At 39.1% G+C, this 27,529-nt stretch overlaps 1 protein-coding gene across 5 annotated transcripts in view; it reads right to left on the reverse strand.

Moving 5' to 3' along the window:
- Positions 1-27,529, reverse strand: part of MTA3 (metastasis associated 1 family member 3) — a 222,042-nt gene that overhangs the window by 145,564 nt on the left and 48,949 nt on the right. For all 5 annotated transcript variants that reach the window (XR_008418028.1, XM_053890979.1, XM_053890978.1 and 2 more), the window contains exon 3: positions 21,703-21,796. Coding sequence is in view for 4 of the 5 variants with exons in the window: in XM_053890978.1 (XP_053746953.1) it covers positions 21,703-21,796 (94 nt within the window). In the remaining variant the exon portion in view is untranslated. The remainder of the gene's footprint in view (positions 1-21,702; positions 21,797-27,529) is intronic.

The following is a 27,529-nucleotide window of genomic DNA, read 5'->3' on the forward strand; positions in this document are numbered from 1 at the left end:
CAGTGTGATTTAGCCGCCTAGTTTGTCAATGAAGACTGGCTTGACCATTAAGGTTTACTGGTGATCATTTTCCAGGATTGAATAAATGAAATCTGTAGTTCCAACAATCTGATGAAAATATATTTAATAAATATCAATTTACATATATTTAAATATATTTTAAGTATATACATAAAATTCATAATTTTCCCAGACATAAATTTAAAATGTAAAGGTTCATTTATTTTTGTTTTTTTTTTAATGTTTATTTATTTATTTTTGAGAGAGAGCACATGAGTAGGGGAGGGGCAGAGAGGGAGAGAGAGAATCCCAAGCAGGCTCCATGCTGTCATCACAGAGCCCAACATGGAGCTCGATTTCACAAACTCCAGGATCATGATCTGAGCCGAAATCAAGAGTCAAGACACTTAACCAACTGAGCCACCCAGGCACCCCTAAAATGTAAATGTGTATTTAAATGAACATTATTTCAACTTCCTCAAACATTTCTGAATATATTAGTTTAAATAAGGTCCTGGGGGGCCTGGGTGGGCAGCTAAGGTCTGACTTCAGCTCAGTTCATGATCTCACCGTCCTTAAGTTTGAGCCTCTCACTGGGTTCTGTGCTGACAGCTCAGAGCCTGAAGCTTGCTCCGGATTCTGTGTCTCCCTCTCTCTCTGCCTCTCCTCTGCTGGCTCTCTAGCTCTTAAAAATAAACATTTTTTAAAAACTTAAATGAGGTCCCTATGATGGTTAATTTTGTGTTTCAAATTGGCTAGGCTAACCATTGCTCTCATTCGAAATATAATCTAGGTGTTGCTCCCAAAATATTTGGTAGATGTGATTAACATCAGCTGAATCTAAGCAAAAGAGAATGTCCTCAATAATCTGGGTGGGCCTCATCTAAACAGGTGAAAGTCCTTATGAGCAAAACTGTATTGCTCTGAGGAAGAGATTCCACCAACCAGCCTACCAGTCACGATTTCCAGCCTCTACAATCATATAAGCCAATTACTTGCAATAAATCTATTTATGATTTACATAACCAGTTGGAAATTATATAGGTGTGTGTAAGTACACAGGAGGTATGTATGCGTGTGTGTGTGTGTGTGTATATGTATGTGTATATGTATACGTATAAAATCTACAACTGGTTCTGTTTCTCTATATATATACGTATAAAACCTACAACTGATACAATTTCCAATAGATAAAAGAGTAAGAAGTACAATTAACAGTCATTTGTTAGGTGTTGTTGGTGTTACTGTGCTTCTCAGAAAATGAGACCACGAAGGACTCTAATCACTGGTTAATAAACCTCTTCCAAGTCTGGTGGTTTCAAATTCTCTTCTTTCAGCAAAACTGAAGGAGGACCTAATTGAATTGTCAGCTACTAAACCATTATTAAAAATCACTTTTGATGAAAATCTGCTATATGATTTTTCACATACAACTCAGAAGAACCAAGAAAGAAACACTTGTAAGCTCTGAGGGCAGAGATTTCTGTTGCTTTGTTCACTGCTTATCCCTGGAGCTTAGAAGGGTCCAGAACATAGTAGGAGCTCAAAGTACATTCGAAAAATGAATAAATGAGCAAAACTCCACCATTCTCATCTAATAACTTACATGAAAACATTTTGTCAAAAGCTACATCTATAAACCCAAAAATCACAAAGAGAAAATGCCAAACCCTGTCTCATTCTAGCAATGAGTTACATTTACACAAGCATTCATTAACTAATTGGGAGTGAGAGGAAACCCCATCTATCTTGTTAAGAGATGATTTCCGGTAAAAATGTATTTTTATGTGTAATAATTATCATATTTTTAATAATACTAGTACTATAATAAATCCAAAAGAAATTTTTAAGACTCTGAGCCTTATGAACGCAGGAAATATAAATGTTTTTAATTTTTATTTACACATTTTGTTGCAGAGAAGGATATGATGATGAATAAAACTTTCATGCATAAAATACATTAGGCTAAAATTCTGTGGAGAAAACAAAATGGAAAGGAGCTCAAGGAAAAAAAAGGATCACATAAAATTTCAAACTGTTAGAAGAGAACTGGTTCTCCCTATTTTTAACCTGTGATGGTGGGCAAATTGTTACATTATTTCTCTTCCACTGGAATACTTTATTTATTGTTTATTTTTTTAGAGTAAGTGAGTGAGACAGAGAGAGAGAGACAGACAGACAGACAGACAGGGAGGGAGGGGCAGAGAAGGATCCAAAGCAGGCTCCACACTGACAGCACAGAGCTCAATGTGGGGCTCATGCTCAGGAACCGCAAGATCATGACCTTAGCAGAAGCCAGTCGCTTAACTAACTGAGCCACCCAGGTGCCCCTCTACCAGAATACTTTAAAGTGTGATATAACAATTTATTTTTAAACATCACTGTTTACAACATACGAAATATTACATCTTTGCGACTATTTTAATTTAAGTAAGCTCTACACCCATCATGGGGCTTGAACTCACAACCCTGAGATCAAGAGGCACATGCTCTACTGAGCCACTGAGCCAGCCAGGCACCTCCACAACTATTTTAAGCTTTAGATATCAAGTTTGTATTTTTTTCATTTTTTTTTATTTGAATAAAATTGGCACACAATGGTACATTAGTTTCAGGTGTACAATATAGTGATTTGACAAGTTTTACATTAGGCTGTGTTCACCACAAATGTAGTTATCATCCATCACCATACAACCAATTACAATATCACTGACTATATTCCTTCTGCTGTCTTTTATTCCCGTGATGTATTCATTCCATAACTGGAAGCCTGCATCTCCCACTCCCCTTCACTAATTTTACTCATCTCTCCACCCCCACCCACTTCTGACAACCATCAGTTTTTTCCTCTATATTTATAGCTCTGGTTCTGCTTTTTGTTTGTTTTTTGTTTTTAAGATTCCCATATGAGTGAAATCACATGGTATTTGTCTTTAACATTTCACTTAGCATAATACTCACTAGCTCCATCCATGTCATCACAAATGGCATGATCTCATCCTTTTTTAAGGCTGCATAATATTCCTATGTGTGTGTGGGGGGGTGCGTGCACATGTGTTGTGTGTTATCTTGGCTATCATAAATAATGCTGCAATAAACACTGGGGTGCATATATCTTTCTGAATTAGTGTTTTTGCTTTCCTTGGGGACGCAGGCAGTACTACTGGATTATATGGTATTTCTATTTTTAAATTTTTAAGGAATCTCCATACTGTTTTTCACAGTGGCTGTACCACTTTACATTCCCACCAACAGTATACAACAATTATATGTCAACTTTACAGGGACAACTGCATGACTCTGTCAGTTGGGCATCCAACTCTTGATTTTGGCTCAGGCACGATCTCACAGTTTGTGAGTTCAAGCCCATCAGGCTCTGCGCTGCAGAGACTGCGTGGGACTCTCACTCTCTCTCTCTCCTTCTGTTCCTCTTTCTCTACCTCTCTCTCTCAAAATAAATAAAAAAAAAAAAAGATGCCAACTTTACAGTGTACAGGAGAGTAAAGGTTTTTTTAAATAATTAAGGGAAATAATTTTGAGAGCAAAAAACATAAAAACCACTATACTGTGCCATCGTTTTTGTTTAAAAAAAAAAAAAGTTGGGAAAATGCATGTATACACCTATATACTACTTCCTTCTATATACATTGACTTTTCTCTAGAAAAGACACCAGAAACTAGTAACAATGATGATCTGTGAGGGAGATTTAGGGCTTTGGAGACTTGATGTGGGGAGTTTTTACACTATACTTTGGTACCCTTTAAATGTTAGCCCATATTCAAATATTACCTTTCAAAAACAAATTTTTAACAAGTAAAATAAAATGTGAAGAAACAAAAAAAAAGTGAAGGCAAGTATTACAAGACTACAAATAGGATGAATTCTTTCCTAAAAAGAAGAAAATTTGATAAAACCAATACAAGGCAAGGAAGGAGGGAGAAAACACACACAGGAGTTAAAATAAAATATGATTAAATACAAAAGAATTAAATATCCTTACTGAAGTTAGAGACCCTCGGAATGGGTTTAAGGAGACCAAAAAATGAAAACAAAACTAATCCAGCTGTAAGTGGATTAAAGAGATATGACACTCCAGATTAAAAATAAAAGGATTAAAAAATGTATAAACTAGGGTGGCTCAGTCAGTTAAGTGTTGGACTCTCGACTTCAGCTCAGGTCATGATCTCACATTTGTGGGATTGAGCCTCCCATCAGGTTCCGTGCTGACAGTGTGGAGTCACTTGGGACTCTCTGTCCCTCTCTCTCTGCGGGGCTCGAACCCCACAAACCACCAGATCATGACCCGAGCCAAAGTCAGATGCTCAACCAACTGAGCCACCGAGGCGCCCTGGGTAGGCATAGAGATTACTTTAAAAAATAATAAATTACCTCGATTTTTTTTTTAAAAAGGATTTACTAGAAAACACGAAAGAAAACAAACAAATCCGACTTTTTCCCTCTCCATTCTTTGTTTTCTTCCCAGCGTATGATAGCATCACTTTGCCAAGGTCCATATAAAGTTCTATTAGGATTTTGACTGGAATTCCATCAATCTTATAGATATATCTGGGAGAAATTTAAACATTTACAACATTGAATACTATTTTCAAGAACAAGCTACTGAATTTACAACTTCTACATTTTCTCCTGTTTCATTAATTGTTGCTTTTATATTTAATAATTCCTTCCCTCTTTTGGATTTCCTTTTTCTCTTCTATCTCAATGCCTGGCTTTAATAATTACTTCCAGTCATTTTTTTCAAGGTGTGCTTTCAGTCTTCAAATTTTCTTTCTTTCTTTCTTTTTTTCAACTTATTAATTTTGAGAAAGAGAGTGAGCAGAGGAGGGACAGAGGGATGGGGAGAGACAGAGAGAGAGAGAGATAAAATCCCAAGTAGGCTCCATACTGTCAGCGCAGAGCTGGAAGCAGGGCTCGATCCCACAAACCATGGAATCATGACCAAAGCCAGAATCAGGGTCAGACCGTTAACCAAGTGAGTCACCCAGGCACCCCTGAAGTCTTTAAATTTTCTTTGGAGTGTCACTCTGGCCTCATCCTACAGGTTTTTAAGATATAGTACTTTCATTGTCATTCATCTTGGAATCACTTGCTACTGAAGATTTTATTTCTCCTTTAGCACAAAAGTTGGCTATAAGCATGTTTTTTAAATTTCTAAATTGGATACTCACATGGCTTGTTATCCTTTTATTGTTGTTTACTTCATTGCCTTGTAGACAGAATGTTACTTGTGCATTCCTATTTTTGGTATTTGTTAAAAGGTTTTCTTTGGGCCTCATTTATAGATGAATGTTATGAATAACAGTCTGTCTTTTAACAGGACAATTTATCCCACTCACATTTTTTGTCATTTGATATGTGTGGCCTCATTTTGGCCATCTTGTATTTATTTACCTTATTGTTCTTTATCCATCTTCTCTTGAGTTGGGGCCTATTTGGGACCATTTTAAATTCATCTATTAATCTAGTAACACAAATGAAGTAAAATCAATGTATTTTTCCATTGGTTATCCTTAAATCAAGATATAGTGAATATAGTAATCTATTATTCAACATAACTGAGGGGCACCTAGGTGGCTCAGTTGGTTGGTTGAGCATCTGACTTTGGCTCATGTCATGATCTTGCGTCTCGGCTCATGGGTTCAAGCCCCATGTTGGGCTTTGCACTGACAGCGTGGAGCCTGCTTTGGATTCTGTGTCTGCCCCTCTCTCTGCTCCTCCCCTGCTCCTGGTGTGCTCCCTCTCATCTCTCTCTCAAAAATAAACATTAAGGGGCGCCTGGGTGGCGCAGTTGGTTAGGCGTCCAACTTCGGCTCGGGTCATGATCTCATGGTTTATGAGTTCGAACCCCACGTTGGGCTCTGTGCTGATGGCTCAGAGCCTGGAGCATGCTTTGGATTCTGTCTCCCTCTCTCTCTGCTCCTAACCCGCTCATGCTCTGTCTCTTTCTCTCAAAAATAAATAATCATTTAAAAAAATAAATAAATAAACATTAAAGAAAAGAAAGAAAGAAAAAGAAACAGGGGCAACTGGATGGCTCAGTCAGTTAAGCATTTGGACTTCAGTTCAGGTCATGATCTTGCAGTTCTTGAGTTCGAGCCCCACATCGGGGTCTGCACTGACAGTGGGGATCCTCTCTCCCTCTCTCTCTCTCTGCCCCTCCCCAACTTGCACACGCATGCACACTTTCTCTTTCTCTCAAAATGACTAAATTTAGGGATGCTTGGGTGGCTCAGTGGGTTAAGCATCTGACTTCAGCTCAGGTCATGATCTCACAGTCCGTGAGTTCAAGCCCCACATCAGGCTCTGTGGTGACAGATGAGCCTGGAGCCTGCTTCGGATTCTGTGTCTCCCCCTCCCCCACTCACACCCACTCCCCCAAAATAAACATAGAAAAATTAAAAATAAATAAATAAACTTTAAAAAAAGAAATATAGGGGCACCTGGGTGGCTCAGTCGGTTAAGCAACCGACTTCGGCTCAGGTCATGATCTCGCGGTCCATGAGTTCAAGCCCCGCGTCGGGCTCTGTGCTGACAGCTCAGAGCCTGGAGCCTGCTTCAGATTCTGTGTGTCTCTCTCTCTCTCTCTCTCTCTCTGCCCCTCCACTGCTCATGCTCTGTGTCTCTCTGTCTCTCAATAATAAATAAACGTTAAAAAATTAAAAAAAATAAAAAATAAAAAATAAAACAATAAAAAAAGAAATATAACCGAATACCTATTATCTTCCCCTTCCCTCAGAAAAGACTTGTATTTCCCTACTCTATTTATGCTTTTAAAGTATACTTATTTATTTTGAGACAGTGAGCATGCAAGCAGGGGGAGAGAGAGAGAGGGGGCAGAGACAGGGGCAGGGAAAGACAGACTGACAAGCAGGCTCCACATTGTCAGCGTGGAGCCAGATGTGGTGCTCGAACTCACAAGCTGTGAGATCATGACCTGAGCCGAAATCAAGAGTCAGATGCCCAACCGACTGAACCACCCAGGCGCCCCATCCTGTTGTTTTTTTTTTTTTTTTATGTTTATTTATTTTGAGAGAGAGTGTGCAAGCAGGGGAGGGGATGAGAGAGAGGGAGAGAGAGAATCCCAAGCAGGCTCCGCATTGTCAGTGCAAAGCCTGATGTGGGGCTCAAACCATGAGATTGTGACCTGAGCCAAAACCAAGAATCAAGAATCAAGACTCAACTGACTGAGCCACCCATGCGGCCCCACCTCACTGCTCTGTGTCTAATGATCTGATAATATAAACTTTTATTCCTAAATTAGATATTTGTATACTAAAAAATACCTTTATTGGATCACTCATACTGTTATTGAATTCTCAACTTTAAATAATTTGCTCTTCTACTAAGAAATATAATCCTCATTCTTTTATTGGTAACTTCCTTTTTTTTTTTAATATTTATTTTGAAAGTGAATGCACACATATGTGCAAGTGTAGGAAAGGGGCAGAGAGAAAGAAAGAATCCCAAGCAGGTTCTGTACTGTGAGAGCAGAGCCCAACGTGGGACTTGATCTCCCAAACCACGAGATCATGACCTGAGCCAAAATCAAAAGATTGGCTGTTTGGCAACAAACGTTGGGCACCTTTTTTTAACTTCTTAAACTTTACAGGATCCTCAGTTTTTCTTTGGTGTTCTGAAATGAAGTATCTGCAACTTTTTTTTTTTCATTCAATCTAAAGACTGTCCCTTAATTCTGGGGAAATGTAATTCTTTTTAATAATTTCTCCTTTTCATTTATTTTCTTTCCTTTCATTTATTTTGATTTTTAATGTTTATTATTTATGTAGAAAGAGAGAGAGTGTGTGTGCATGCAAGAAGAGGGGCAGAGAAAGAGGAGAGAGAGAAGAGAGAGAATCCCAAGCAGGCTCTGTGCTATCAGCACGGAGACTGACGTGGGGCTCAATCCCAGAAACCATGAGATCATAACCTGACAGACCTCAAGAGTAGGATGCTCAACAGACTAAGCTGCTCAGGTGCCCCCTTTCATTTATTCTCATTATTTAAATCCATCAGTGTCTTTATCATTCAGTCCTTCTAGTCTTTCTTTTATTTCAACAGGCATTTTTAACTTCCCCAAAACACGTTCTTATTCTGATTCTTCATTTATAACTGTATGTGTTACGTAGGATCAACACTTATACACATAAATATATATGTATGTAGAAATTCACACACGAATATCTATAAATTTCGCCTTTTCACAAATGTTTCAAACCTGGGGTTAAAACTTACATATTCATATCATTATTAGTTCAACTATATATTGTGCCATCTGTCTATGTTGACATGTGTAAGTGTGTTTTCATTTGAATGGCTGAAGGGATTCCAGAATATGTGCAGTAAACAAAGTTTGTTTAGTTTAGTACCCTATTGCTGGACACTTAGGTATCTCTCACTTTTTGCTATTACAAAGGCACATTTCCTTGAGTACTTGCCTATGATTAGTATCCAGTAATGGAAATACTGAGTTTTAATTTTGCTAGGTATTCCCAAATTCTCCCTTAAATTCCAGGTCAAGGCAGTATCAATCTTAGCATAGTATAAATAATTTTAACTTTTTTATTACTTGAAACTTTAATCTCTGGGGTGCCTGGGTGGCTCAGTCGGTTAAGCGTCCGACTTCAGCTCAGGTCACAATCTCACGGTCCGTGAGTTTGAGCCCCGCGTTGGGCTCTGGGCTGATGGCTCAGAGCCCGGAGCCTGTTTCCGATTCTGTGTCTCCCTCTCTCTCTGCCCCTCCCCCGTTCATGTTCTGTCTCTCTCTGTCTCAAAAATAAAATAAACGTTAAAAAAAAAATTAAAAAAAAAAAAAGAAACTTTAATCTCTAATTTTCGGGAATTAAGGAAAAATTAAGTTTTTGTTTTAATTTTTTTTTTAAGGTTTTTTATTTATTTTTGAGACAGAGAGAGACAGAGCATGAATGGGGGAGGGGCAGAGAGAGAGGGAGACACAGAATCGGAAGCAGGCTCCAGGCTCTGAGCTATCAGCCCAGAGCCCGACGCGGGGCTCGAACTCACGGACTGCAAGATCGTGACCTGAGCTGAAGTCGGACGCTTAACCGACTGAGCCACGCAGGCGCCCCTAAGTTTTTTTTTTAAGTAAGCTCTATGCCCATCATGAGGCCTGAACTCACAACCCCAGGATCAGGAGTACACATGCTCTACCAACTGAGCCAGAATTTTTTTAAATCTGTACATACCAAGTAACTTCACTTCTATGTTCTCAGCCTTATGGTAAATGTTAGCCCATATATTAAGTCAAAAAGACACAGTTTTTATTCTATGACACAGAGTTTAGTGCAGTGGTTCTTCAACAGGTACTAGTCTACAACCTAAGAAGTCCTTTGGAAAGGGTTGGTTAGAGGCAGGGGTTGGGGGGGGGGGGGGTACCACAACGGGAGTGGTAATAATATTTCATATGTAAAAGAATGTTAAACGTAAAATTCAACACCAAAAAAACAAAAGCCATATAAAAATGAGCAGAGGATTTGAAGAGACATTTTTCCAAAGAAGACATACAGATGGCCAGACACATAAAAAGATGCTCAATATGGCTCATCATCAGGGAAATATATTTCAAAACTACAATGAGGTATCACCTCACACCTGTCAGAATGGTTAGTATCAGAAAGACAAATAACAAGTGTTGGCAAGGATGTGGAGAAAAGGGAACCCTCATGCACCACTGGTGGGAACGTAAACTGGTACAGCCACTGTGGAAAACAGTATGGAGGCTCCTCAAAAAATTAAAAAAAAGAAATATATATATGTGAATTGATAAGTCACTACTGGGTATTTCCAAGAAAGGAAAACACGAATTCAAAAAGATACAGGAACTCCTATATTTACTGCAGCATTATTTACAATAGCTAAAATACAGAAGCAGCCCAAGTGTCTGCTGATAGATGACTGGATAAAGAAGACGTAATACACACACACACACACACACACACACACACACACACACACACACAAATGGAATATTAAAAAAGAATGAAACAGCCATAAAAAAAGAATAAAATCTTGCCATTTGTGACAACACGGGTGGACCTACAGGGTATAATACTGAGTGAGAGATAAATACCGTACGATTTCACTCATATGTGGAATCTAAAAAACAAAACAAATAAATGAACAAACAAAAAACCAAACTCATAAATACCAAGAACTGGTGGGTTGCCAGTAGGGGAAGAAGGGCAAAATAGGTGAAGGGGATTAAGAGATACAATTCTCCAGTTATAAAATTAAAAAGCCATGAGGCTGAAAAGTACAGTATAGGGCATATAGTCAGTAATACTGTAACAGTGTTGTATGGTGACAGATGGGAGCCACACTTATCAAGGAAAGCATAGCATAATGCTATATAATAGAACTGTCAAATCACTATGTTGTACATCTGAAACTATTACAACAAGAACGTTAGACACCTGATAGATATGCAGTATATAGCAAAAGGCAGTCCAGTACCAGAGCACTGATTCACACGACTTTCAATGTCCCTCTGAACGTTTATACAGGCGAAAGACATGACTCTGTTACTGGAAACTAGGGTGAACTCCACTTTACGGATGAGAAAGAAGTATTTTGGATGCGGTTTTAATATAACTGAATTTTCCAGGAATGCAGGCATCATATAAAAACAGAGACGACTTTGTGGTGTTCAGAACTTACCAAGAGCACCATTCTGAAAAGTCTCCAGAGTTCCTAATATAACATTTCAGTCCCGGGGCGCCTGGGTGGCTCAGTCGGTTAAGCGGCCGACTTCGGCTCAGGTCACGATCTCACGGTCCGTGAGTTCGAGCCCCGCGTCGGGCTCTGTGCTGACAGCTCGGAGCCTGGAGCCTGTTTCAGATTCTGTGTCTCCCTCTCTCTGACCCTCCCCCATTCGTGCTCTGTCTCTCTCTGTCTCAAAAATAAATAAATGTTAAAAAAAAAAACAACTATTTGGAGTTCCAAGACTCACCAGACTTTCTCATTTAAAAAATAAATAAATAAATAAATAAATAACATTTCAGTCTAATCTATAACTGCTGCATTGCTAGCAATACCATGCATGCATGCAGACATTTCGTAATTCCACGGTCTTCCACTATAGTCATGCCCCACTATTTACACAGACTGAAATACAGTATGTATGATCTTATTACATTACATATTCCATTATTATAATCTATTATTTTAAGTTTTTTACTTTATATATCAGTTAGAACATAATATTGTTAGTTTTGTTGTTTACATTATAAGTTATACTATCGATGAATTTCACATCAGAATAATAAAGAGGGTATTTTTCCCGACTTGTGCTCACTGTGGCCAAAAATTAAGTAAGAGGAAAATATTCAGTGTAAGTCAATGTATCAAAAGAAAACAAGGTTTACTTAAAGAAAACTAATAGTTCATTAAATATTTTTAGTAAACAGTCATAAACTTTGATATTGACCTTAAACTGTCATCGAAATTACACAAAAAAAGAAAATCTAGGGGCGCCTGGGTGGCTCAGTCGGTTAAGCGTCCGACTTCGGCTCAGGTCACGATCTCACGGTCCGTGGGTTCGAGCCCCGCGTCGGGCTCTGGGCTGATGGCTCAGAGCCTGGAGCCTGCTTCCGATTCTGTGTCTCCCTCTCTCTCTGCCCCTCCCCCGTTCGTGCTCTGTCTCTCTCTGTCTCAAAAATAAATAAACGTTATAAAAAAAAAAATTAAAAAAAAAAAGACAATCTATTATGATCCTGTTCCAGTTAACTATTGTGGAGTTACGAATCACCCTAAAACTCGATGGCACAAGACAACGGCTATTATATTTTGCGCACAAGTTCAGTGGGTAAGGAATTCGGACACAGCACAACAGTCTTGCTTTTGCTTCACAATGACCAGGGCCTGAACAGGAACTCAAATGGGTGAGGCCAGATCAACTGGCTCCTTCAGCCACGAGTCTACCACCTGGGCTCTCAGCTAGGGCTGTCAACCATGGCATCTATCCATTGCCTCTCCATGTGGCTTGGCCTTCTCACAGTATGGTGGCTGACTTCCCAACAGGAGTATCCTGAGAGCAAACATTCCAAGGGAACCAGGCAGAAGCTGCACGGCCTTTTATGACTTAACTTAGCCTTGGGAGTCACATAGCATTACTTCCACCACACTGTCACACCACACAATGACAGAGACCCCATCTAACAATGGAAGGAATGTCAAAGAATTTGGGGACCACATTTGAAAACCCTCACAGATTCTTTTCAGCCAACCAAGATGCTAAAACAAAATGACTGATAGTCTGGCTGTTCAGATCTGTTCCCCTCGCTGCTGAGTTTAAAGCCACAAATATTTATATCAACAAATGTAATGAATAAGACACATGAAGCCTCAAAAAATGATCAAGGCCAGGTTCCCAACAGTAAAGAACTTAACATTGAGCACTCAGAAGGTACAAACTGTGTGCTAAGACCAGGAAAGAAAGCTGGAAAGGACAAAGCAGATATATTCAAAACAATCGGTTTCAGTATTTTAACGATCAGTTGTGATTACTGGTTACAAATCTTTTAAAAAGAGGTGCAATTCTTTTTATAAAATCCTACTTAAGTCCAAAATACCTATAAAATATAATAAACATTCTATATCTTTTTAATAATTATAAATCATGTACTACAAAAATCTTTAAAAAAAATTAAGTTCCCAATACGCCCTTTGACACCAAAACATTTTATGAGACCATGACTCAGACTGGGATGAGATAAGAACTGGGTATAGAAGTCACGTCACCTTTTACCTGTAACAAATCTATAACCTTATCGACTAATAAGATTACCACATCCTGAAATGTCTCATTATTTAAAATTTTAAGAATAATGTCAAGGGGCACCTGGCTGGCTCAGTCGGAAGAATATGTGACTCTTGATCTCAGGGTCACAGTTCAAACCCCACAGTGGGTACAGAGATTACTAAAAGAAATAATAGTAATAAACCTAAAAGAAAAAAAAGAATGTCAAAAAAAAGAAAAAGAATGTCAACACTACTTTCTGATTCTACTCAAAACAGTAACACAAAAATGCCAAGAATTATTAACAACATGGTGACAATAGGAACATGACTTAAGGTAGGTAGGATCAGCCTCTTTCCAGTTCTCTCCAAGAGCTAATCCTGGTTTTATAATTTTGAGTTGGAATAAATATAAATTCCCATCTTTTTCCTTTTCTGCCTTCACAGAGCTCCAAGTGTATGCTTATTGTAGTGGAAACACAGGAGTAAACAGAATGAGCATTCATCAGAAAATAACTATTTTCACTCACTTCCCTGTGTCCCAACTTCAGCCCACAGTAAGTGACATAACAATGGAAAAGCTGGGAAGAAAATTTTAAGGAAGGAAGAGAGCAGAGCGATAAGTACAGTAAACACTTTACCTTCTGCCAAACAGTTTAAATAAAAAGGTGACATAAAATTTAACTTTCTAAAGCTTTGCATTTTAAGAATCACAATATAAAAGTATACGATGTGTTGGGGCACTGGGGTGGCTCAGTGGGTTGAACATCTGACTTCAGCTCAGGTCATGATCTCAAGGTTTGTGAGCTGAGCCCCACCTCGGGTTCACTAGTGTCAGCACAAAACCTGCTTCAGATCCTCTGTCCCACTCTCTCTCTGGCCCTCTCCCACTCATTCTCTCTCTCTCTCTCTCTCTCTCTCTCTCTCTCTCTCTCAAAAATAAATAAAACATTAAAAAAAAAAACTAACGCTTTAAAAAAGAAGTATACAGGGGCGCCTGGGTGGCTCAGTCGGTTAAGCGTCCGACTTCGGCTCAGGTCATGATCTTGCGGTCTGTGAGTTCAAGCCCCGTGTCAGGTTCTGTGCTGACAGCTCAGAGCCTGGAGCCTGTTTCGGATTCTGTGTCTCCCTCTCTCTGACCCTCCCCCGTTCATGCTCTGTCTCTCTCTGTCCCAAAAATAAATAAAAAAAATAATAAATAAATAAATAAATAAACATTAAAAAAAATAATAAATAAAAAAATAAAAAAGAAGTATACAATATGTCAAAAAAATCTAAAACTGTAAAGAATATAAAGCTATATAAAATATAAAAAAGTTATCAAGAATACCAATGAATTTCATTTTTGAAAATTCCAACAGTCCTAAGAACCGTGTCCATCTGAAACTATTTTTTTTTTAAAACAAAATTCCTTTTCTAATAGAAATGCTTTTTAAAGTATGTACTCTGGCTTTTCGTGAAATTACAGTAGGAAAGAATTGGTAATAAGACTATAGTCTGACTTCTTTTCATCCTTATAAATATACTATCATCAAATATCCAATCTGTTAAAAGTACATGGTAATCTAGATATAGTACCGCCCTCTCTCAAAGAGTCTCTCCCTTAATGCTCAGACTATGGTCACTAAGACCATTTCCCAGTAAAAGGAACCAGGGCTCCAGAGATGAGGTCTGAGGCAAGAAATTTAAAAGATGAGCCTGGAACATCTTGTCATATCAAAAAAGCAAGTAACATAACAAAGACTACAAAGATCATTTCAAAATGATCCAAGAACCATTCTCTTTGCAGGATACCAGGAATCACCTCATTATTTTTGAAAACTGGTAATAACTGAAAAAAGGAAAAAGCACATCAAGACTTTAATTCAACCTGCCTTTCCTAGAAGATCTGAACCTGAAGATTAACATGATAGCTGACACAGGGAAAATTCTCTTCACAGAAATAGTCTATGCCAATAAATTAGGGGATGAGGGGCACCTAGGTGGCTCAGTCAGTTAAGCATCCAACTCTTGATTTTGGCTCAGGTCATGATCTCATGGTTCATGGGATCAAGCCCTACATCAGGCTCTGCGCTGACAGCATGGAGCCTGCTTAGGATTCTGTCTCTCTCTGTACTCTTTCTCAAAATAAATTATAAACAAACAAACAAACAAATAAATAAATAAAAATGAGGGGATGATAGAATTATGATAGAAAGCATAATTTTCACAACTTTAATGAATTAATCTAGGCAATCATCAATGATTAATAACATTACAAAAAGATACCTTAAAAACTCTGAGCCTGATAGGCTCAGTCAATACAGCATGTGACTCCTGATCTCAGAGTTCTGAATTCAAGCCCCATGCTAGTTGAAGAAATTACAAAAAAATAATTCTTTAAAAAAAAATTCTATTTTTATTTTTCGCTTTAAAAGGCATTAGTAGGAAATTTTGCAAAACCTAGTCTACAGATTAGAGTATTATCATGCTTGGTTAGGTAAGAAAATCTGCTTGTTTTTAAAAGATATACACTGAAGTATCTTTAGGAATTAGGGGAAATATGTCGTCAACGTAAATGGCTCAAAAAAACTAGTACGTATATAGATATAATAGAGCAAAGAGTAAAATGTTAACATTTTGGGAATCTGGGTGGAGAATATATGGGATTTCTTGGTAATGTTTTTAATAATTTTTCTGTAAAAGTTATTTCAAAGTAAAGTGTTAAAAAAAATGAGACACAGGAAACAATACATTATGGACATCATGAGAGAAGTACACAAATACTACCTCACGAAGTAATCTGGCATCCCTTACCCCATTTCCCCTCCAAAATAACCATGTGGATTTAGATCCTCTAGAATCTGGACCTAACCACCTGTCTACAGAAAAAATGTGGTAAAGGACACAACAGAGATGCAATAAACAAACTCCAGACCAAAGGAAATTCCTGTGTAGGTGAACAACCTGCTATCTTCAACAGAACGATGAGGGATAGAGGGAAAATATATGAATGAATATCTACACAAAAATTTGTATATGGATGTTCACAACAGCATTATTCAAAATCACCAGAAAGTGAAACAATCCAAATTGTCCTTCCACTGAAGAGTAAACAAAATGTATATCCACCCAATGAAATATCATTCAGCTATAAAAAAAAAAAAAAAAAAAAAAAAAAAACAACGAAAAAAAGGGGGTTGCCTGGGTGGCTCAGCCAGTTAAGTATCCAACTTCAGTTCAGGTCATGATTTCATGACTTCATGGATCCCACTTCGGATCCTCTGTCTCTGCCCCTCTCCCACTCAAGCTCAAGTGTGCGTGTTTTCTCTCTCTGTCTCTCTCTCAAAAATAAATATTTATAGGGGCACCTGGGTGGTTCAGTTGGTTGAGCGTCTGACTTCAGCCCAGGTCATGATCTTGTGGTTCCTGAGTTCAAGCCCCACATCGGGTTCACTGCTGTCAGCTATCAGAGCTGAGCCTGCTTTGGAATCTCTGTGCCCCTCTCTGCCCCTCCCCTGCTTGCACTCTTAAGGAAAAAAGAAAGGAAGGAAGGAAGGAAGGAAGGAAGGAAGGAAGGAAGGAAGGAAGGAATCAATAGATAGAAATTCAGGCAGCAACATGGCAAAAACTTGAAAACATTATGCTAAATTTTAAAAAGCCAGACAAGAAGACACATTATTAGAGGCACCTGAAGGTTCTTGATCTTGAGGTCCTGAGTTCAAACCCCTGGTAGAGTGTAGAGCTTACTAAAAAACAACAACAACAACAACAACAACAACAACAACAACAACAACAACAAAAAACACCTACCCACACACATATTATATGATTCCATCAAAGGAAATGTCCAGAAAAGGCCAATCTATAGAGACAGAAAGTGGATCAATGGCTGCCAGAGGCTGAAGGGGGAATGGGAAGTAACTGATTTCCTTTGGGGATGATGAAAACATTCCGAAATTAGACAGCAGTAATAGTTTCAGCTTTGTGAGTATACTAAAAGCCACTCAACTGCTCACTTCAAAAGAACAGATTTTATGCTATGTGAATTATGTATCAATTTAAAATAATGAATGAAGAGGGGCGCCTGCGTAGCTCAGTGGGTTAAGCTTCTGACTTTGGCTCAGGTCATGGATCTCACAGTTCGTGAGTTCGAGCCCCGCTTCGTGCTCTGTGCTGACAGCTTGGAGCCCGGAGCCTGCTTCAGATTCTGTGTCTCCCTCTCTCTCTGCCCCTCCCCTGCTCATGCTCTGTCTCTCTCTCTCTCAAAAACAAATAAACATTTAAAAGAAATGTTTTTTAAATAATGAAGAAAAGAAATTATAAAAGAAAAATGTGAAAACTAACTAGCTATTTCATGAGCATGTTTACAGAATCCCCAATGATCAAAGAATGCTAAAATGAGTAGGCTAAAGATTAAGAACAAGGTATTCACATAGTTGCTAATAATCTCCCCCCAAATAACTTACTAAATACAAAGGGACACCACCTTGACCAAGTCATCAAACCAAACACAATCAATATTAGGACAAACCCAATTATGTGTCTCCTAATATAAGGCATGGAGAGGGATACAATAAGACTTCCATGGCATCCCTACAAAAATTACATAGCCTGCAAAAACAAGAAAATACCCTAAATCTAATCATGAGGAAACATCAGACAAACACAAATTGAGCCATGTTCTACAAAATAACGGGCCTGTTTTCTTGAAAAATGTTAAGGTCAAAAAACACAAACAAAAAGACTGAGGAACTAGTTCCATATCAAGGAGACAGGACAACAAAATACAATGTGTGAGTCTGGGTTTTATTCTAAACTAAGAAAAACAGGGACACCTGGGTGGCTCAGCTGGTTAAGCGTCTGACTCTTGCTTTCAGCTCAGGTCATGATCTCACAGTCTGTGGGCTCCACGATGACAGTGCAGAGCCTGCCTGGGATTCTCTCTCTGCTCCTCCCCTGCTTAGGCACACATTTTCTCTCAAAATAAATAAATAAACATTAAAAATAAGTAAATAAAGGGCACCTGGGTGGCTCAGTCGATTAAATGTCCAACTGCGGGTCAGATAATGATCTCATGGTTCATGAGTTCAAGCCCCACATCGGGCTCTCCACTGGTGGGGCAGAGCCTGCTTGGGATTCTCTCTCTCTCTCTCTGCCCCTTCCCCACTTGTGCTCTCTCTCTCAAAATAAATAAATAAAATTTATAAATAAATATAAATAAACTAAGAAAAAACATACACAGCTATAAAGAACACCATTAGTACATAAAATTTGATTAAGGACTGTGAATAATGGTTTTGTGTGAATATTAGGTTTCCTGAATTGTTTACTATACTGTGATTATGTAAAATAATTTCTTTGCATTTAGGAAAAACACACTGATGTCTCCAACTTACTCTCAAATGATTCAGTTTATACATATAATAAGAATAATAAAGTCAATAGGGCAAACTGTTAATTGCTGAATCTGGGTAGAGGCCATATGGGAGTTCCTTGTATGTTCTTGGTACTTTCTGTAAGTTTGAATGAGGCCATATCTTTTACAAATACATACTGAAGTATTTACAGATGAAATGGTAAGATTTCTCTGATAAGCTCCAAAATAAGGGGCAAGTAGGGGTACAGATGAATTAATTGCTCATTTATTGATAACTGTTAAAGCAAAGTAATGGAAACATCAGGTGAATTACACACTTCTCTGTACTTTTGTATATTTGAAATTTTCTGTAATAAAAAGTTTTAAAGGAGTCGAAAATGGGAAAGTTTTTTTAAATGGAGAAACCGAGGCTCAGGAAATTTAAGCCCAGTTTTGAAATCTTTCAAATACATGATGCTCTCTCCATTAATCCTCCTAGAAAACCTCTTTATACAGCAAGAACTATTCAAGCAGTTTTATTCTCCCCACCTGAAATTTTGGTCAATAACAACAGAAATACAAGATACTTCTGACTCCACCATACCTAAGCATATAGCTACCTCTGAGAATAAACTCAATAGATAATAGAAGAAACAAGCAAATGTAGATAGAAGTAATCCACCCAACGATCTACAAATTGCTCAGAAGGTAGAAAAATCAACTGAGGAGCACCTGGGTGGCTTAGCCGGTTGAGTAGATGACTTTGGCTTAGGTCATGATCTCACAGTTGGGGAGTTTGAGCCCCACATCGGGCTCACTGCTGTCAGTGCAGAGCCCACTTCTGATCCTCTCTTTCCCCCTCCCCAGCTCACGTTCTCTCTCAAAATTAAGTAAGACATTTAAAAAAAGAAAAACCAACTGACATTTTTTTTTTTTATGTTTACTTATTGTTGAGGGGGGGGAGAGGAAGGAGGGGCAGAGAGAGAGGAAAACAGAGGATGCAAAACAGGCTCTGCACTGAGAGTGGAGAAAGCCCGATGTGGGGCTTGAACTCACAAACCGTGAGATCATGACCTGAGCCAAAGCTGGACGCTTAACCTGCTGAGCCACCCAGGCGCCCCCTCTCTAAATCTTTTTCTTTTTTTTCTAAATCTCTTAAATTTGATTTCTAAGGGTCAATACCAAGGGCCTATTCAATTCTGATTTTCTACATCTACATGCCTAAAATAGCACAAAATGTGGCCACGCTGAGAACAGTCAGCAGACAGGGCGCCTGGGTGTCTCACTCATTTAAATGCCCGACTCTTGGTTTTGACTCAGGTCATGATCTTGCAGTTGGTAAGATCGAGCCCTGAGTCAGACTCTATACTGACAACAAATAGCCTGCTTAGGACTCTATCTCTCCCACTCTCTCTGCCCCTCCCCTGCTCATTCTCTCTCTCTCAAAATAAATAAACATTTTAAAAAATAATAAAAAGTAGTACTTTGGTCTCATACAGGAAGGACAAACAGGAATGCCCTGAATCTGTCACCATATAAGTTGTAATTATAGAACAACTCATATCATAATAAACCCTTTTTATACAATAAACAGAAATTTAAAAACACTATGAACTACAGCAGAAAATATAGTAGGAATTTAACTTATGAGACAATCAATCTTCCAGGTTAAACCAGCAACACAGTGGGCAAATAGTTATCACACAGGCACAGAATAAACCTGTGTATACAACAGCCTCTCCTACCCCATTACCGAAACACTCCAGAAGCTTCAGGATCCCCAAGACCAGAGTATTGCAGATCACAGTGTCAAACTGAAAAACGCACAGACATATGGTCCTAGTCTCATATATTTTGTAGGGCAAAAATTACTTTCAAAATTAAGTATCGTACTGGGGCGCCTGGGTGCCTCAGTCGGTTAAACGTCCGACTCCTGGTTTGGGCTCAGGTCATGATCTCACAGTTCCTTGAGTTTGAGCCCGCGCTGACAGTGCAGAGCCTGCTTGAGATTCTCACTCTCCTTCTCTCTGCCCCTCCTGCATGCTGTCTCTCTCTCTCAAAATAAAGAAATAAACTTAAAAATAAAGTACTATACTTATGTTTCACATATGTCTTCTTTCTTAAAATTTAAGCCACTTTTTTTTATCATTGTGTTTATTGTTTTAAAAAATTAAAGGGGTAGGAGTGCCTGGGTGGCTCAGCTGGTTGAGCGTCTGACTTCAGCTCAGGTCATGATCTCAACGGCTTGTGAGCTCTGAGCCCCGCATCGGGCTCTGTGCTGACAGCTCGGAGCCTGGAGCCTGCTTCGGATTCTGTGTTTCCCTCTCTCTCTGCCCCTCCCCCCACCCATGCTCTGTCTCTGTCTCAAAAATAAATAAACATTGGGGCGCCTGGGTGGCTCAGTCGGTTAAGCGTCCGACTTCGGCTCAGGTCATGATCTCACGGTCCGTGAGTTTAAGCCCCGCGTCAGGCTCTGTGCTGGCAGCTCAGAGCCTGAAGCCTGCTTCAGATTCTGTGTCTCCCTCTCTCTCTGGCCCTCCCCCATTCATGCTCTGTCTCTGTCTCAAAAATAAATAAACATTAAAAAAAAAAATTTTTTTTAATAAATAAATAAATAAACATTAAAAAAATTTTTTTTTTAATTAAAGGGGTAGAGCACCTGGCTAACTCAGTCGGTAGAGCACGTGACTCCTTATCTTGGGGTTGTGTTCAAGCCCCAAGTTGGGTACAGCGATGATTTAATAATAAAATGTTTTTAAAAAATTAAAAAATAAGTTAAAAAGATTAAAAATAATAAAAAACAACAGGAGCTGAAATACACCAAAGCTGTTGATCACGGTGGAAAAACATACAATAAAGATTAATCTACAAAGAAGGGCTCAGAGTTGCTAATTACAGAAGATCACAATATCTAAACACCACTTTGCACTTCTTTCTCTGGCAAACCTTTTTTCATACATACCTAATACACTGTACATATAATAACTACTCAGAATTTTTTAAAATGTAAATATTACCCAATTGTTTCAGAGGGGAAAAAAATGTCCTCCAAAATACCAATGAAGTATAAATTTCCTCATACCCAAACCCTTTCAAAACCACCAATAAAAACTGAGGATGGCACAACACTATGCTGATTGTATGCAAAAACCTACTTGCAGAGTTGTTTCAGTGTATTGAGTAATAAGCATATGATGCAATCTAAGAAAATATATACTGGGGCGCCTGGGTGGCTCAGTCGGTTAAGCGGCCGACTTCGGCTCGGGTCGTGATCTCGCGGTCCGTGAGTTCCAGTCCCGCGTCGGGCTCTGTGCTGACAGCTCAGAGCCTGGAGCCTGTTTCGGATTCTGTGTCTCCCTCTCTCTGACCCTCCCCCGTTCATGCTCTGTCTCAAAAATAAATAAACATTAAAAAAAAAAAAAAAACGAAAATATATACTAAAACCAAGTACCACTGAAAAAATTACTCCCATCTAAACTAAGAGGAAGACAAATGGAAAGGCAAAAAAGTACAGGTAACAAAAAGTATTTTTCCTCCTATCATGGAAAACAAAAAACTTCAAACATTTTTTAATTAAAACAAGACAACTTACTAGCATGCTTGTCTGCAAGCATTATAAGCGTGTTGGAAATATCTCGCCGTCTATAAAAGCACACTACTTTTGCTTCCACGTTGCCCGTTGCAGTCTAAGAGAGAAGAAAAATAAAAGTTATCTGCACCGAAGAATAGACTCAAATAGTTTACAAAACAAAACTAAATACAACACAATTACAAGATCAATCTCATTTACACTGTGCCAACCACAAGTGCAGGATAATCAGAGAGCTGAAAAAATTCAAATGAGGATGTGCAGCATTTGCAAAGGTTCCAAGTTAAACTGAAATGTCAAAATTAAATAACTTACTAGTATCAATTAATCTAAAGTGATCACACCCCTTTAATGACTAAAGCCAGATGCTTAAATCTGCTTAGCCCTGAGAAACTAATCCCCCAAATTTTCAGAGCCACAACGTAACTTACTTAAGACAGCAAAACATATCCCACTCCCAGAGGCAGAGGCTAAAAGTAAAATCATCCAGCCCTCTCCAGAACACCCCCATGTTTCATGATGGTGAAGCCCTGTAGGTTCGGGCAGCCGTCAGACAGAATGGAGCAGAAGACCTGGAAAAGCATTCTCCAGCCCTGGTTAAGTCTATGAATCTGTAATAGTTGATCTTCTCAGCAGTACTTAGTTTACCTTCGCATATGAAAGTATTAAAATCTCTGAGTTATGAATGCTGAAGTTCTTATTTATTTTTGACTACAGTCTAGAATACAACCAATATTCAGTTAGGTTGTAATTTGCTGCAGCTGGGGCCCAGGTTCCTACTCTCCTCCTATTCCTTATGAATTCTGAGAACTTTCAAGGTCAGTCATTCATTACAAAGTTCCTTGTAAAAACACATAGATTACAGTAAAATGCTATTGTGATTTCCAATTTCAAACAAATATGAGAACAAATTTTCAGAATTTCTCTGGGCTTACAGATATATTCAGACATGAAGAAATAAGAATATACTTATGCTACAGTAAATTTGTCAATTTTATGAAGTTCAGCAGCAGTATTTTAGAGTGAGAAATAGTCATGGAGAAATATTGCCCTCTGAATTGAAATCATATTAAATCCTAACCAAAGTGCTTCTATATTTCACAATATTGTGATCAAATACATCCTCCAGAAGTAATGATCCAGCAATCTAATAAATGAACAGGTCAATACTTCTTGTAAATAAAATCTATCAATGACTACAATTATAAGCTCTTTATCAGTTTTGTCTTAAGACAAAAGCACATTCAAAACCCAAAGCAAGTGTCTAATGGCATATTTTTTCTGCCTTTCTAGTGAGTTCCTCCACTAGGAATACTCCACAAAAACGAATTCAAAACTGCTTGGGGTGGAGGGGCACAGTTCAAAATAAACAGTTTTGGGGCACGTGAGTGGCTCAGGCAGTTAAGGATCTGACTTTGGCTCAGGTCATGATCTAACAGTCTGTGAGTTCCAGCCCCACATTGCATTGAGCTCTCTATTAGGGCAGAGCCCACTTCAGATCCTCTTGTCTCCCTCGCTCTCTGCCCCTCCCCCACGCATTCTTTTTTCTCTCTCTCAAATATAATAAAAAACAAACATTTCGGGGCACCTGGGTGGCTCAGTCAGTTAAGCGTCTGACTTGGGCTCAGTTAATGATCTCACAGTTTGTGAGTTTGAGGCCCACATCAGGCTCTGTGCTGACAGCTCATGGAGCCTGCTTACTTGTGCTGTGTCTGTCTCTCAAAAATAAATAAAAATGTAAAAAAAAAAAAAAAATTTTTTTTTTTAAAACATTTAGGGGTGCCCGGGTGACTCAGTGGGTTGAGCGTCCAACTTCGGCTCAGGTCATGACCTCACAGTCCGTGGGTTCCAGCCCACATCAGGCTCTGTGCTGACAGCTCAGCCTGGAGCCTGCTTGAGATTCCGTATCTCCCTCTCCCTCTGCCCCTCTGCCACTTGTGTTCTCTCTCTCACACACACAGAAATAAATAAATAAACTTAAAAAAATAAAATTTTTAAAATAAACGTTTTTTAAAAATTAAAAAAATAAAGTCTCTTCTGAACTATGTACACACTTGGCCACTAGGTACTTTGTAACTACAGTGTTCCTCTTCCCCTCCACAAATACACATACAACACACACATGCACACACACACACACAACCTCCAGCATTCCTCTAAAGTTGAACTACTCAAAGGATGGTCCAAGACCTAGTCTACAACTGTTGCTGTGTAATGAAATGAGAACTGAGAGTGAGAGTGTGTATTAGAGCATCTGATAGTTAATTTTAATCTGTTGAACCTACTAATGAAAAATGAAGGCTTGTGGTTTTATAAGCTTATTTTAAACTTCATTTTTCTATTATTTATTTTCATTTTATAAAAGCAGTCTGAGATAGTGAACATTCTTTTAATGTTTATTTATTTTGAGAGAGACAGACAGACAGAGTGCAAGCAGGGGAGGGGCAGAGAGAGAGGGAAACACAGAATCTGAAGAAGGCTCCAGGCTCTGAGCTGTCAGCACAGAGCCCAACATGGGGCTTGAAGTCACAAACCGTGAGATCACGACCTGAGCCGAAGTCGGACACTTAGCAAACTGAGCCACCCAGGTGCCCCAGATAGTGAACATTCTTAAAAATCTTTCACCACAGGGTGCCTGGGTGATTCAATCAGTTGGGCATCCAACTTCTGATCTCTGCTCAGGTCTCTCGTTTCATGGAATGGAGCCCCGAGTCAGGCTTGGTGCTGAGAGTGCAGAGCCTGCTTGGATTCTCATTCTCCCTCTCTCTGTGTCTGCCTCTCTCTCCCTCTCAAAATAGATAAATAAATGTGAAAAAAAAAAAAAAAATCTCTCACCACAAATAGTTCTCCAAGCACTGCTCTAAAAACCTAGGTTAGGAGTGCCTGGCTGGCTCAGTCAGTAGAGCATCTATCTGACTCTTGATCTCAGGGCTGTGAGTTCGAGCTCCACATTGGGTGTAGAGGTTACTTTAAAAAAGTGAAAAAAAATTTGGTATATATAAAAGTCTGGCTATACTTTCAACTCACCACATTTCTTTTGAGACTTTCCTCTGTGCCCAAGCACTGAGCTAAGCTCCATGGATACATAGTGCCCACCCTCACGAAGCCTCCACTCTAGCAAGGATGTCTATTCACATCATCTCCTTTCCAACCCTCCAAAACCCAGTTGGAATCATGTCCCTCACCTGATTGGAAACCTTCACCAGTTCCCCGCAACTAAAGCATAAATGTAAAATGTGCCTGACAATATTGCCACTCATATTTTCCTTTACAACTTCCTTTCCCCTCCAGACTCTACTTCTCTCACTCATGGAAGCAGGAAGAGCAACCCACTGCGGGAAGGCAGAGGAAAGGGGGTAGAGTCCTAGGAAAGAAGGAAAGGAGTCCAACAGGTGAAGCATGGAAAGCTGAGTGTCCAAGAAAAAAGAAGGACCAGGGAAAACCACATAGGTGGGAAAAGCAGGGACATGTGTAAAGAAGAACCCACAGTGGATGTCAACTTTTCTTCTGTATTCTTTTCTCCATGTGCATTGCAGCCTCTTAAATCCCGTTCCGTCAAGCATGTTTACTGAAATATCCTCTAGCAATAAGGGGCTTTTCTTAAGCTCTAGAATCATTTTAGTCATACTCATGTCTGTTTCTATCCCGGACTTAGAAAGTACATTATTAAACACACACACACACACACACACACACACACACACACACACACACACACACAGTTTCCATTTCAAAACATCTGTGGTTTGCTCAAACTAAAGAACAAGTGAAAAGGTGCTTTCCCAATTTCTGTCCTTTTTCCCAAGAGATCTAAAATGGTAGGAGAGGTCTCAACCTGGGTTTCACGAAAGGGCTTTGAGGGACTCTCCTGAAATTATGTGCAAATGTAGTTGGAGGCAAGGGTGTCATCAGATTCTCAAAGAAATTAGTGATTCCCCTCTTCCCCCCCCAAAAAAAAACCCATAAGACTAGAAACAGTAAAATGAATCTCAGAGCAAGTCATAGGGCTAATAAAATATACAGAATATGAAGATACACACAAATAATACAGCATACACACCAAAAGAATTTTAGTAGCAAATAACAAACAAATTTTTCCACAAGTTTAACTTCCCAAACTTCCTGACACTACACTATTATGTGCACACAGCTTTCTCTCAACATGAATGCAGATGCAATCTTTTTTTTTAATTTTTTTAATTTGAGAGAGAGAGAGTAAATGCCAGAGTAGGGGAGAGGAACAGAGGGACAGAGAGAATCTTAAACAGGCTCCATGCTCAGCACAAAGCCCAATGCAGGACTCGATCCTACAACCCTGGGTTCATGACAAGCTGAAATCAAGACTTGGCCACTCAACCAACTGAGCTCCCCCAGCCACCCCCCCACTGCCCCGCCGCCCTGGAGGCCAGCAGATGCAATCTTTAGAAGTAGGAGCAACATCCAACCTAGATAATGACTAAATAAAATATACCGAAAGTTGTTTCTATTTTAATCTTATATTCACCCTCCAAAAGATTATCTTCACAAGGGGCACCTGGCTGGCTCAGTTGGTTAAGCGTCTGACTTCGGCTCAGGTCATGATCTCTCGGTTTGAGGGTTTGAGCCCCGTACTGGCCTCTATGTTGACAGCTCAGAGCCTGGAGCCTGCTTCAGATTCTGTGTCTCCTTCTCTCTCTGTCCCTCCCTCACTTGCACTCTGTCTCTCTCTCTCTCTCTCAAAAATAAACACCAAAAAAGATTTTTTTTAATAAAAATAAATTTTTATTATTTTTAATTTTAAAATTTAAAATTTTATTTTTATTAATTTATTAAATAAATTAAATTTTTATTTAATAAAATAAAATAAAATAAACACACACACACATATTCTATTCAGAAGATAATTAATACGGGGGCGCCTGGGTGGCTCAGTCGGTTGAGCGTCCGACTTCAGCTCAGGTCATGATCCCGCAGTGTGAGTTCAAGCCCCCCATTGGGCTCGGTGCTGACAGCCCAGAGCCTGGAGCCTGCTTTGGATTCTGTGTCTCCCTCTCTCTCTGCCCCTCCCCCACTCATGTTCTGTCTCCCTCTCTCTCTGTCAAAAATAAAAGTAAACATTAAAAAAATTAAAAAAAAAAAAAAAAGATTATTACTAGAGATGCCTGGCTGGCACAATTAGAAGAAATGCAATTCTTGATCTCAGGGTCATAAATTCAAGCCCCATGTTAGGTGTAGAAATTAAATAAATAAAAACTTTAAAGAAAAAAAGAAAGGACATTAACCTATTTTAGTAACTATCTTCTTAAAATTTATTTTTGTTTTAGTTTTTTATTAAAAAAATTTTTTTAAGTTTATTTATTTGGAGAGAGAGAGAGAGAACAAGCGGATGAGGGGCAGAGAGAGGGAGAGAGAATCCCAAGCAGGCTCCACGCCACCAATGAAGAGCCCAATGTGGGGCTGGAACTTAAACTGTGAGATCATGACCTGAACTGAGATCAAGAGTCAGACACTTAACTGACTGTGCCACCCAGGCGCCCCAAATTTTATTTATTTTTAGTAATTTCTACACCCAACATGGGGCTTGTACTCACGACCCTGAGACCAAGAGTCGCATGTTCCACTGACTGAGGCAAGCCAGGCACTCCTAGGTAAATGTCCTTTCTTATCCTGGCTTATCAATTGGAACATATCAAGTACTCTTAAATTCATTACTGGGATTTTCCATCATGTTAATTTTCCCCACTTTGCCAATCTGACCTATGCTACTCTCAGGGCCTGTATCTGGAACATTTGTGTGGGCTCTCTCCCATGGCTACCTTTCTCATCCTTTAGGACTCAACTTCAGTGTCCT

Source organism: Panthera pardus, unplaced genomic scaffold (assembly GCF_024362965.1).
Source record: "Panthera pardus isolate Hobbes unplaced genomic scaffold, ASM2436296v1 HiC_scaffold_26, whole genome shotgun sequence".
In the NCBI taxonomy this organism is placed as follows: domain Eukaryota; kingdom Metazoa; phylum Chordata; class Mammalia; order Carnivora; family Felidae; genus Panthera; species Panthera pardus.